The following is a 12747-nucleotide window of genomic DNA, read 5'->3' as shown; positions in this document are numbered from 1 at the left end:
AATTCCCAAATTTGGGGGAGTCCTTGGTGGGAATTCCCAAATTTTGGGGTAAAAATCCCAAATTTGGGGGGCCTGGGGGGATTTTGGGGGGTCCTGGGGGGGAAATTCCCAAATTTTGGGGTGAAAATCCCAAATTTTGGGTTCCCTGAGGGGTTTTGGGGGGTCCTGGGTGGGATTTCCCATATTTGGGGGGAAAATTTCTCAAATTTTGGGGGAAAATTCCCAAATTTTGGGGGGTCCTGGGAGGGAAATTCCCAAAATTTTGGGGGTCCTGGGGGGAAAATCCCCAAATTTTGGGACCCTGGGGGTAAAATTCCCAAATTTTGGGGCCCTGGGGGGAAAAATTCCCAAATTTTGGGGGGATATTCCCAAATTTTGGGGTCCTGGGGAGGATTTTGGGGGGTTCTGGGGGGAAATTCCCCAATTTTGGGGTGAAATTCCCCAATTTTGGGGCTCCCGGCTGGGAAAAAAAAACCCAATTTTGGTTTCTCTGGCCCCGCCCCCTTTTTCAGGCAGTTCCTCCGAAGCCCCGCCCACTTCCGCATCCGCAGCCAATAGGCTGGAAGGGGCGGGGCTTTCCGGCACATTGATGGGTGCGCAGGGAAGCTCCGCCCAGCAGCAGAGCAGGGACCAATCAGAGGCGGCGACGGGGAGGCCCCGCCCCGCGGCCCCTCAGAGGCTCCGCCCACGAGAGGGGCGGGGCCAGGGTAGCATTAATGGCGCGCCGCCAGGGGGCGCCAACAGCGAATAAACCAATCGGAATCGGTGCAAAATGGACTGGGAGGGACTGGGACAGACTGGGAGGGACTGGGATCAAACTGGGAGGGACTGGGATCAAACTGGGAGGGACTGAGAGGGACTGGGATCAAACTGGGAGGGACTGGGAGGGACTGGGAGGGACTGGGATCAAACTGGGAGGGACTGGGAGGGACTGGGAGGGACTGGGATCAAACTGGGAGGGACTGGGACAAACTGGGAAGGACTGGGATCAAACTGGGAGGGACTGGGAGGGACTGGGATGAAACTGGGAGGGACTGGGATGAAACTGGGAGGGACTGGGATCAAACTGGGAGGGACTACGATCAAACTGGGAAGGACTGAGACAAACTGGGGGGGACTGGGGTGGGCTGAGATCAAACTGGGAGGGACAGGGATCAAACTGGGAGGGACTGGGACAAACTGGGAGGGACTGGGGGGGACTGGGACAAACTGGGATCAAACTGGGAGGGACTGGGATCAAACTGGGAGGGACTGGGGGGGACTGGGACAAACTGGGATCAAACTGGAAGGGACTGGGAGGGACTGGGATCAAACTGGGAGGGACTGGGGAGGACTGGGATCAAACTGGGAGGGACTAGGAGGGACTGGGATCAAACTGGGAGGGACTAGGAGGGACTCGGATCAAACTGGGAGGGACTGGGATCAAACTGGGAGGGACTGGGATCAAACTGGGAGGGACTGGGACAAACTGGGAGGGACTGGGATCAAACTGGGAGGGACTGGGGGGGACTGGGATGAAACTGGGAGGGACTGGGAGCCGCTGGCGAGCACTGGGAAGGCTCCATGCCCATATAAGGCAGAAAGTGGGCGTGGCTTGCTCCGAAGTGGGCGTGGCTTAGCCGAAATGGACACTTTTAGCCCCAAAATGGTGGAATTTTCCCGTTTTTTTTTCCGGAATTTCGGGAATTTTTGGGGGGGAGGGACGGGGGACTGGGAGGGAACTGGGACAAACTGGGAGGGACTGGGAAGGGATTGGGGGGGGGAACTGGGGGGGACTGGAATCATACTGGGAGTTACTGGGATCATGCTGGGATGGACTGGGATTGAACTGGGAGCACTGAGTCGGCACTGGGCGGAACTGGGATTGAACTGGGAGCACTGAGTGGGCACTGGGCCGAACTGGGATTGAACTGGGAGTTACTGGGACGAACTGGGAGCTCCGGCAAGGCCCCGCAAGCCGCGCATGCGCAGAGTCGCGCATTGACGTCACCGCTCCGGCGCACGCCCGCTGGCGCTGACGCGCTGACGTCACTTCCGTGGCGCCCCGTCACGATGGAGGAGCTGGGGCTGCTCGGGGAGAAGCCGCAGGTGAGGGGGGGAGGGGCCCGGGGGGGTCCCCAAAACCCCCGGGGGGTCCCCAAAACCTCGGGGGGGGGGAGGGGAAGGGGGGGAGCACCCAAAGGACCCCGAAAAGGGCGCGCGGGAGGGGGGGAGGGGCCCCGGGGGGGGGGTCTTGGGGGGGGGGTCCCCGCTTTGCCGGGCCCCGCCCACTTCCGGGTTTGGCCACGCCTATTTTTTGGGTGATACCAATTTGGGGGGGGGGAGAGCGAGGCCAAAATGGTGGTGGGACCTCCCCAGGGACCCCCCAAATTTGGGGATTTCCCCCCAAAAAATTTGGGAATTTCCCCTCAAAATTTGGGAATTCTCACCCAAAACCCACCAAAATTTGGGAATTCTCACCCAAAATCCTCCAAAATTTGGGAATTTCCACCCAAAATTTGGGAATTCTCACCCAAAACCCTCCAAAATTTGGGATTTTCCGCCCAAAATTTGGGAATTCTCACCCAAAACCCACCAAAATTTGGGAATTTGGGAATTTCTGCCCAAAATTCGGGAATTTCACCCCAAAATTTGGGAATTCTCACCCAAGGCCCTCCAAAATTTGGGAATTTCCCCCCAAAATTTGGGAGTTCTCACCCAAAACCCACCAAAATTTGGGAATTTCCCCCCAAAATTTGGGAATTTCCCTCCAAAATTTGGGAATTCTCACCCAAGGCCCTCCAAAATTTGGGAATTTCTCTCCAAAATTTGTGAATTCTCACCCAAAACCCTCCAAAATTTGGGAAATTCCCCCCAAAATTTGGGAATTCTTATTTAAAACCCTCCAAAATTTAGGATTTTCCACCCAAAATTGGGAATTCTCATCCAAAACCCTCCAAAATTTGGAAATTTCCCCCCAAAATTTGGGAATTTCCCCCCAAAATTTGGGAATTCTCATCCAAAACCCTCCAAAATTTGGGAATTTCCCGCCAAAATTTGGGAATTTCCCCCCAAAATTTGGGAATTCTCACCCCAAACCCTCCAAAATTTGGGAAGTTCCATCCAAAATTTGGGGATTCTCACCCAAAACCCTCCAAAATTTGGGAATTTCCCCCCAAAATTTGGGAATTCTCACCCAAAACCCTCCAAAATTTGGGAATTTCCCCCCAAAATTTGGGAGTTCTCGCCCAAAACCCTCCAAAATTTGGGAATTTCTGCCCAAAATTTGGGAATTTCCCCCCAAAATTTGGGAATTTCCCCCAAAATTTGGGAATTCTCACCCAAAACCTTTCAAAATTTGGGAATTTCCGCCCAAAATTTGTGAATTTCCCCCCAAAATTTGGGAATTCTCACCCAAAACCCTCCAAAATTTGGGAATTTCCCCCCAAAATTTGGGAATTTCCCCCCAAAATTTGGGAATTTTCCCCCCAAAATTTGGGAATTCTCACCCAAAATTTGGGAATTTCCCCCCAAAATTTGGGAATTTCCCCCCAAAATTTGGGAATTCTCGCCCAAAACCCTCCAAAATTTGGGAATTTCCCCCCAAAATTTGGGAATTTTCACCCAAAACCCTCCAAAATTTGGGAATTTCCCCCCAAAATTTGGGAATTTCCCCCCAGGTGTTCCCCCCCCCTTCCCAGGTGTCCCCCCCAAGGCCCCTCCCCCATTTTTGGAACACCTCCCCCTTACCTGTGGGTGCCCCTCCCCCATTTTCGGGTGCCTGTCTCACCTGTCCCCATCCCTCACCTGTGTCTCACCTGTCCTACCTCTCTCACCTGGCCCTCCCATGTCTCACCTGTCCCATCTCACCTGTCTCTCACCTGTGTCTCACCTGTCTGTCACCTGTCTGTGTCTCACCTGTCTCTCACCTGTCTGTCTCTCACCTGTCTCTCACCTGTCACTCACCTGTCTCTCACCTGTCACTCACCTGTCTCTCACCTGTCACTCACCTGTCTCTCACCTGTCTACACCTGTCTATATCTCACCTGTCTGTCTGACCTGTCACTCACCTGTCCCATCTCACCTGTCTCTCACCTGTCTCTCACCTGTCTGTATCTCACCTGTCTCACCTCTCACCTGTCTGTCTGACCTGTCTCTCACCTGTCTGTGTCTCGCCTGTCTCTCACCTGTCTCTATCTCACCTGTCTCTCACCTGTCTCTATCTCACCTGTCTCACCTCTCACCTGTCTCACCTGTCACTCACCTGTCTGTCTCTCACCTGTGTCTCACCTGTGTGACCTGTCACTCACCTGTCTCTCACCTCACCTGTCTCACCTGTCACTCACCTGTCTCTCACCTCACTTGTCACTCACCTGTCACTCACCTGTCTGTATCTCACCTGTGTCTCACCTGTCTGAGCTGTCACTCACTTGTCACTCACCTGTCTCACCTGTCACTCACCTGTCTGTCTCTCACCTGTCTGTCTCTCACCTGTGTCTCACCTGTCTGACCTGTCACTCACTTGTCACTCACCTGTCTCTCACCTGTCTGACCTGTCACTCACTTGTCACTCACCTGTCTCTCACCTGTCTGACCTGTCACTCACTTGTCACTCACCTGTCTCTCACCTGTCTCTCTCACCTGTCTGTCTCTCACCTGTCTGTCTCTCACCTGTCTGTCACTCACCTGTGTCTCACCTGTCTCACCTGTCTCTCACCTGTCCAGGACGATGTCCCGGCCTTGGCCGCCCCCCGGCCCCTCCCCGGCCTCTCCTTCCTGGTGCCGGAGCCCGAGGACCTGGAGGACCTGTACAGCAGGTACAAGGTGAGTGACACACCTGGGGACACACCTGGGACAGGTGAGAGGGGTACAGGGAGCTGTACAGCAGGTACAAGGTGAGTGACACACCTGGGGACACACCTGGGGACAGGTGAGAGGGGTACAGGGACCTGTACAGCAGGTACAAGGTGAGTGACACACCTGGGGACACACCTGGGGACAGGTGAGAGGGGTACAGAGACCAGTACAGCAGGTACAAGGTGAGTGACACACCTGGGGACACACCTGGGACAGGTGAGAGGGGTACAGGGACCCGTACAGCAGGTACAAGGTGAGTGACACACCTGGGGACACACCTGGGACAGGTGAGAGGGGTACAGGGACACAGGTACAAGGTGAGTGACACACCTGGGGACACACCTGGGGACAGGTGAGAGGGGTACAGGGACACAGGTACAAGGTGAGTGACACACCTGGGGACACACCTGGGACAGGTGAGAGGGGTACAGGGACCTGTACAGCAGGTACAAGGTGAGTGACACACCTGGGGACACACCTGGGACAGGTGAGAGGGGTACAGGGACCTGTGCAGCAGGTACAAGGTGAGTGACACACCTGGGGACACACCTGGGACAGGTGAGAGGGGTACAGGGACCTGTACGGCAGGTACAAGGTGAGTGACACACCTGGGGACACACCTGGGGACAGGTGAGAGGGGTACAGGGACCTGTACAGCAGGTACAAGGTGAGTGACACACCTGGGGACACACCTGGGGACAGGTGAGAAGGGTACAGGGAGCTGTACAGCAGGTACAAGGTGAGTGACACACCTGGGGACACACCTGGGGACAGGTGAGAGGGGTACAGAGACCAGTACAGCAGGTACAAGGTGAGTGACACACCTGGGGACACACCTGGGACAGGTGAGAGGGGTACAGGGACCTGTACAGCAGGTACAAGGTGAGTGACACACCTGGGGACACACCTGGGGACAGGTGAGAGGGGCACAGGGAGCTGTACAGCAGGTACAAGGTGAGTGACACACCAGGGGACACACCTGGGGACAGGTGAGAGGGGTACAGGGACCTGTACAGCAGGTACAAGGTGAGTGACACACCTGGGGACACACCTGGGACAGGTGAGAGGGGTACAGGGACCTGTATGGCAGGTACAAGGTGAGTGACACACCTGGGGACACACCTGGGGACAGGTGAGAGGGGTACAGGGAGCTGTACAGCAGGTACAAGGTGAGTGACACACCTGGGGACACACCTGGGACAGGTGAGAGGGGTACAGGGACACAGGTACAAGGTGAGTGACACACCTGGGGACACACCTGGGACAGGTGAGAGAGGTACAGGGACACAGGTACAAGGTGAGTGACACACCTGGGGACACACCTGGGGACAGGTGAGAGGGGCACAGGGACCTGTACAGCAGGTACAAGGTGAGTGACACACCTGGGGACACACCTGGGGACAGGTGAGAGGGGCACAGGGACCTGTACAGCAGGTACAAGGTGAGTGACACACCTGGGGACACACCTGGGACAGGTGAGATGGGTACAGGGAGCTGTACAGCAGGTACAAGGTGAGTGACACACCTGGGGACACACCTGGGACAGGTGAGAGGGGTACAGGGACCTGTACAGCAGGTACAAGGTGAGTGACGCACCTGGGGACACACCTGGGGACAGGTGAGAGGGGTACAGGGACACAGGTACAAGGTGAGTGACACACCTGGGGACACACCTGGGACAGGTGAGAGGGGTACAGGGAGCTGTACGGCAGGTACAAGGTGAGTGACACACCTGGGGACACACCTGGGGACAGGTGAGAGGGGTACAGGGACCTGTACAGCAGGTACAAGGTGAGTGACACACCTGGGGACACACCTGGGGACAGGTGAGAGGGGTACAGGGAGCTGTACAGCAGGTACAAGGTGAGTGACACACCTGGGGACACACCTGGGGACAGGTGAGAGGGGTACAGGGAGCTGTACAGCAGGTACAAGGTGAGTGACACACCTGGGGACACACCTGGGACAGGTGAGAGGGGTACAGGGACACAGGTACAAGGTGAGTGACACACCTGGGGACACACCTGGGGACAGGTGAGAGGGGTACAGGGACCTGTACAGCAGGTACAAGGTGAGTGACACACCTGGGGACACACCTGGGGACAGGTGAGAGGGGTACAGGGAGCTGTACAGCAGGTACAAGGTGAGTGACACACCTGGGGACACACCTGGGGACAGGTGAGAGGGGTACAGGGAGCTGTACAGCAGGTACAAGGTGAGTGACACACCTGGGGACACACCTGGGACAGGTGAGAGGGGTACAGGGACCTGTACAGCAGGTACAAGGTGAGTGACACACCTGGGGACACACCTGGGGACAGGTGAGAGGGGTACAGGGACCTGTATGGCAGGTACAAGGTGAGTGACACACCTGGGGACACACCTGGGGACAGGTGAGAGGGGTACAGGGACCTGTATGGCAGGTACAAGGTGAGTGACACACCTGGGGACACACCTGGGGACAGGTGAGAGGGGTACAGGGACCTGTACTGCAGGTACAAGGTGAGTGACACACCTGGGGACACACCTGGGGACAGGTGAGAGGGGTACAGGGACCTGTATGGCAGGTACAAGGTGAGTGACACACCTGGGGACACACCTGGGGACAGGTGAGAGGGGTACAGGGACCTGTATGGCAGGTACAAGGTGAGTGACACACCTGGGGACACACCTGGGGACAGGTGAGAGGGGTACAGGGACCTGTACGGCAGGTACAAGGTGAGTGACACACCTGGGACAGGTGAGAGGGGTACAGGGACACAGGTACAAGGTGAGTGACACACCTGGGGACACACCTGGGGACAGGTGAGAGGGGTACAGGGACCTGTACAGCAGGTACAAGGTGAGTGACACACCTGGGGACAGGTGAGAGGGGTACAGGGAGCTGTACAGCAGGTACAAGGTGAGTGACACACCTGGGGACACACCTGGGACAGGTGAGAGGGGTACAGGGACACAGGTACAAGGTGAGTGACACACCTGGGACAGGTGAGAGGGGTACAGGGACACAGGTACAAGGTGAGTGACACACCTGGGGACACACCTGGGGACAGGTGAGAGGGGTACAGGGACCTGTACAGCAGGTACAAGGTGAGTGACACACCTGGGGACACACCTGGGACAGGTGAGAGGGGTACAGGGACACAGGTACAAGGTGAGTGACACACCTGGGACAGGTGAGAGGGGTACAGGGAGCTGTACAGCAGGTACAAGGTGAGTGACACACCTGGGGACACACCTGGGACAGGTGAGAGGGGTACAGGGACACAGGTACAAGGTGAGTGACACACCTGGGACAGGTGAGAGGGGTACAGGGAGCTGTACAGCAGGTACAAGGTGAGTGACACACCTGGGGACACACCTGGGGACAGGTGAGAGGGGTACAGGGAGCTGTACAGCAGGTACAAGGTGAGTGACACACCTGGGGACACACCTGGGACAGGTGAGAGGGGTACAGGGACACAGGTACAAGGTGAGTGACACACCTGGGGACAGGTGAGAGGGGTACAGGGACCTGTACAGCAGGTACAAGGTGAGTGACACACCTGGGGACACACCTGGGACAGGTGAGAGGTTATAGGGACACAGGTACAAGGTGAGAACACACCTGTGTGGCAATGTCCCCTGGCCCAGGTGTCCCTCAGGGGTATCTCAGGTGTTTCAGGTGTATCTCAGGTGTCCCTCAGGTGTGTCTCACCTGGCTCAGGTGTGTCTCTCACCTGCAGAAGCTGCAGCAGGAGCTGGAGTTCCTGGAGGTGCAGGAGGAGCTCAGCCCTGCCCTGTGCCCTGGCCCAGGTGTCCCTCAGGTGTTTTAGCTGTCCCTCAGGTGTGTCTCACCTGGCTCAGGTGTGTCTCTCACCTGCAGAAGCTGCAGCAGGAGCTGGAGTTCCTGGAGGTGCAGGAGGAGCTCAGCCCTGCCCTGTGCCCTGGCCCAGGTGTCCCTCAGGTGTTTTAGGTGTCCCTCAGGTGTGTCTCACCTGGCTCAGGTGTGTCTCTCACCTGCAGAAGCTGCAGCAGGAGCTGGAGTTCCTGGAGGTGCAGGAGGAGCTCAGCCCTGCCCTGTGCCCTGGCCCAGGTGTCCCTCAGGTGTCCCTCAGGTGTTTTAGGTGTCCCTCAGGTGTGTCTCAGGTGTGTCTCTCACCTGTCCCACCTGCAGAAGCTGCAGCAGGAGCTGGAGTTCCTGGAGGTGCAGGAGGAGCTCAGCCCTGCCCTGTGCCCTGGCCCAGGTGTCCCTCAGGTGTCCCTCAGGTGTTTTAGGTGTCCCTCAGGTGTGTCTCACCTGGCTCAGGTGTGTCTCTCACCTGTTTCAGAAGCTGCAGCAGGAGCTGGAGTTCCTGGAGGTGCAGGAGGAGCTCAGCCCTGCCCTGTGCCCTGGCCCAGGTGTCCCTCAGGTGTGCCCCTCAGGTGTTTTAGGTGTCCCTCAGGTGTGTCTCACCTGGCTCAGGTGTGTCTCTCACCTGCAGAAGCTGCAGCAGGAGCTGGAGTTCCTGGAGGTGCAGGAGGAGCTCAGCCCTGCCCTGTGCCCTGGCCCAGGTGTCCCTCAGGTGTTTTAGGTGTCCCTCAGGTGTGTCTCACCTGGCTCAGGTGTGTCTCAGGTGTGTCTCTCACCTGTCTCACCTGCAGAAGCTGCAGCAGGAGCTGGAGTTCCTGGAGGTGCAGGAGGAGCTCAGCCCTGCCCTGTGCCCTGGCCCAGGTGTCCCTCAGGTGTCCCTCAGGTGTATCTCAGGTGTCCCTCAGGTGTGTCTCACCTGGCTCAGGTGTGTCTCTCACCTGCAGAAGCTGCAGCAGGAGCTGGAGTTCCTGGAGGTGCAGGAGGAGCTGAGCCCTGCCCTGTGCCCTGGCCCAGGTGTCCCTCAGGTGTATCTCAGGTGTTTTAGCTGTCCCTCCGGTGTGTCTCACCTGGCTCAGGTGTGTCTCTCACCTGCAGAAGCTGCAGCAGGAGCTGGAGTTCCTGGAGGTGCAGGAGGAGCTCAGCCCTGCCCTGTGCCCTGGCCCAGGTGTCCCTCAGGTGTCCCTCAGGTGTTTTAGGTGTCCCTCAGGTGTGTCTCACCTGGCTCAGGTGTGTCTCTCACCTGTCCCACCTGCAGAAGCTGCAGCAGGAGCTGGAGTTCCTGGAGGTGCAGGAGGAGCTCAGCCCTGCCCTGTGCCCTGGCCCAGGTGTCCCTCAGGTGTCCCTCAGGTGTTTTAGCTGTCCCTCAGGTGTGTCTCACCTGGCTCAGGTGTGTCTCTCACCTGCAGAAGCTGCAGCAGGAGCTGGAGTTCCTGGAGGTGCAGGAGGAGCTCAGCCCTGCCCTGTGCCCTGGCCCAGGTGTCCCTCAGGTGTCCCTCAGGTGTTTTAGGTGTCCCTCAGGTGTGTCTCACCTGGCTCAGGTGTGTCTCTCACCTGTCCCACCTGCAGAAGCTGCAGCAGGAGCTGGAGTTCCTGGAGGTGCAGGAGGAGCTCAGCCCTGCCCTGTGCCCTGGCCCAGGTGTCCCTCAGGTGTCCCTCAGGTGTGTCTCACCTGGCTCAGGTGTGTCTCTCACCTGCAGAAGCTGCAGCAGGAGCTGGAGTTCCTGGAGGTGCAGGAGGAGCTCAGCCCTGCCCTGTGCCCTGGCCCAGGTGTCCCTCAGGTGTCCCTCAGGTGTTTTAGCTGTCCCTCAGGTGTGTCTCACCTGGCTCAGGTGTCCCTCAGGTGTCCCTCAGGTGTATCTCAGCTGTCCCTCAGGTGTGTCTCACCTGGCTCAGGTGTGTCTCTCGCCTGTCTCACCTGCAGAAGCTGCAGCAGGAGCTGGAGTTCCTGGAGGTGCAGGAGGAGCTCAGCCCTGCCCTGTGCCCTGGCCCAGGTGTCCCTCAGGTGTCCCTCAGGTGTTTTAGCTGTCCCTCAGGTGTGTCTCACCTGGCTCAGGTGTGTCTGTCACCTGCAGAAGCTGCAGCAGGAGCTGGAGTTCCTGGAGGTGCAGGAGGAGCTCAGCCCTGCCCTGTGCCCTGGCCCAGGTGTTCCTCAGGTGTCCCTCAGGTGTTTTAGGTGTCCCTCAGGTGTGTCTCACCTGGCTCAGGTGTGTCTCTCACCTGTCCCACCTGCAGAAGCTGCAGCAGGAGCTGGAGTTCCTGGAGGTGCAGGAGGAGCTCAGCCCTGCCCTGTGCCCTGGCCCAGGTGTCCCTCAGGTGTTTTAGGTGTCCCTCAGGTGTGTCTCACCTGGCTCAGGTGTGTCTCTCACCTGCAGAAGCTGCAGCAGGAGCTGGAGTTCCTGGAGGTGCAGGAGGAGTACATCAAGGACGAGCAGCGGAACCTGAAGAAGGAGTTCCTGCACGCGCAGGAGGAGGTGAAGCGCATCCAGAGCATCCCATTGGTCATCGGGCAGTTCCTGGAGGCCGTGGACCAGAACACGGCCATCGTGGGCTCCACCACAGGTGAGACACACCTGGGCACACACCTGGGAATAGCTGCACACACCTGGGATGGGCGGGGCCATGGGCTGGGCGTGTCCTCCTGGTCATTGGGCAGTTCTTGGAGGCCGTGGACCAGAACACGGCCATCGTGGGCTCCACCACAGGTGAGCACACCTGGGCACACCTGGGCACACACCTGGGAATAGCTCCATACACCTGGGGTAGGTGAGGGACACAGGGGATGGGGCTGGGAGTGTCCAGTTGGTCATTGGAGGGCATGGACCAGAACACGGCCATCGTGGGCTCCACCACAGGTGAGACACACCTGGGCACACACCTGGGAATAGCTGCACACACCTGGGATGGGCGGGGCCATGGGCTGGGCGTGTCCTCCTCGTCATTGGGCAGTTCTTGGAGGCCGTGGACCAGAACACGGCCATCGTGGGCTCCACCACAGGTGAGCACACCTGGGCACACACCTGGGCACACCTGGGCACAGGTAGATACACCTGGGATAGGTGAGGCACACAGGGGATGGGGCTGGCAGTGTCCAGTTGGTCATTGGAGGGCATGGACCAGAACACGGCCATCGTGGGCTCCACCACAGGTGAGACACACCTGAGCACACCTGGGCACGCACCTGGTTACAGGTAGATACACCTGGGATGGGTGGGGCCATGGGCTGGGCGTGTCCCGCTGGTCATCGGGCAGTTCCTGGAGGCCGTGGACCAGAACACGGCCATCGTGGGCTCCACCACAGGTGAGACACACCTGGGCACACACCTGGGCACACCTGGGCACAGGTAGATACACCTGGGATGGGTGGGGCCATGGGCTGGGCGTGTCCCGCTGGTCATCGGGCAGTTCCTGGAGGCCATGGACCAGAACACGGCCATCGTGGGCTCCACCACAGGTGAGCACACCTGGGCACACCTGGGCACACACCTGGGTACAGGTAGATACACCTGGGGTGGGTGAGGGACACAGGGGATGGGGCTGGCAGTGTCCAGTTGGTCATTGGAGGCCGTGGACCAGAACACGGCCATCGTGGGCTCCACCACAGGTGAGACACCTGGGCACACCTGGGCACACACCTGGGAATAGCTGGACACACCTGGGATGGGTGGGGCCATGGGCTGGGCGTGTCCCGCTGGTCATCGGGCAGTTCCTGGAGGCCGTGGACCAGAACACGGCCATCGTGGGCTCCACCACGGGTGAGACACACCTGGGCACACCTGGGCACACCTGGGTACAGGTAGATACACCTGGGATGGATGAGGGACACGGGATGGGGCTTGGAGTGTCCAGTTGGTCATTGGAGGGCATGGACCAGAACACGGCCATCGTGGGCTCCACCACAGGTGAGCACACCTGGCCACACCTGGGCACACACCTGGCCACACCTGAGAACACACCTGAGATACCTGGGGGAGGTGGGGATGTGGGTTGAGAAGGTCCCCATGGGCCACCTCAGTGGGTGGAGCAGACCATGGTCCTTGTGAGGACCACCCCAGGTAAGAACACACCTGGCCACACCTGGC

General features: G+C 58.6%; 1 protein-coding gene across 5 annotated transcripts in view; it reads left to right on the top strand.

Moving 5' to 3' along the window:
- Positions 1-1871: 1871 nt before the first annotated feature.
- Positions 1872-12747, top strand: part of PSMC4 (proteasome 26S subunit, ATPase 4) — a 36844-nt gene continuing 25968 nt past the window's right edge. Inside the window, exons 1-3 of one of the 5 annotated variants that reach the window (XM_059872868.1) lie at positions 1872-2088; positions 4705-4803; positions 11041-11227. In XM_059872868.1, the coding sequence (XP_059728851.1) occupies positions 2053-2088; positions 4705-4803; positions 11041-11227 (322 nt within the window). In that variant the 5' untranslated portion in view covers positions 1872-2052. Of the gene's footprint in view, positions 2089-4704; positions 4804-11040; positions 11228-12181; positions 12270-12747 lie in introns of those variants that run through there. The other 4 variants (XM_059872867.1, XM_059872866.1, XM_059872865.1 and 1 more) reach the window with 4 other exon arrangements.

Source organism: Haemorhous mexicanus, chromosome 39 (genome assembly GCF_027477595.1).
Source record: "Haemorhous mexicanus isolate bHaeMex1 chromosome 39, bHaeMex1.pri, whole genome shotgun sequence".
In the NCBI taxonomy this organism is placed as follows: domain Eukaryota; kingdom Metazoa; phylum Chordata; class Aves; order Passeriformes; family Fringillidae; genus Haemorhous; species Haemorhous mexicanus.
The sequence above is the reverse complement of the archived record's forward strand: the minus strand, read 5'-3'. Positions and strand labels throughout refer to the sequence as shown.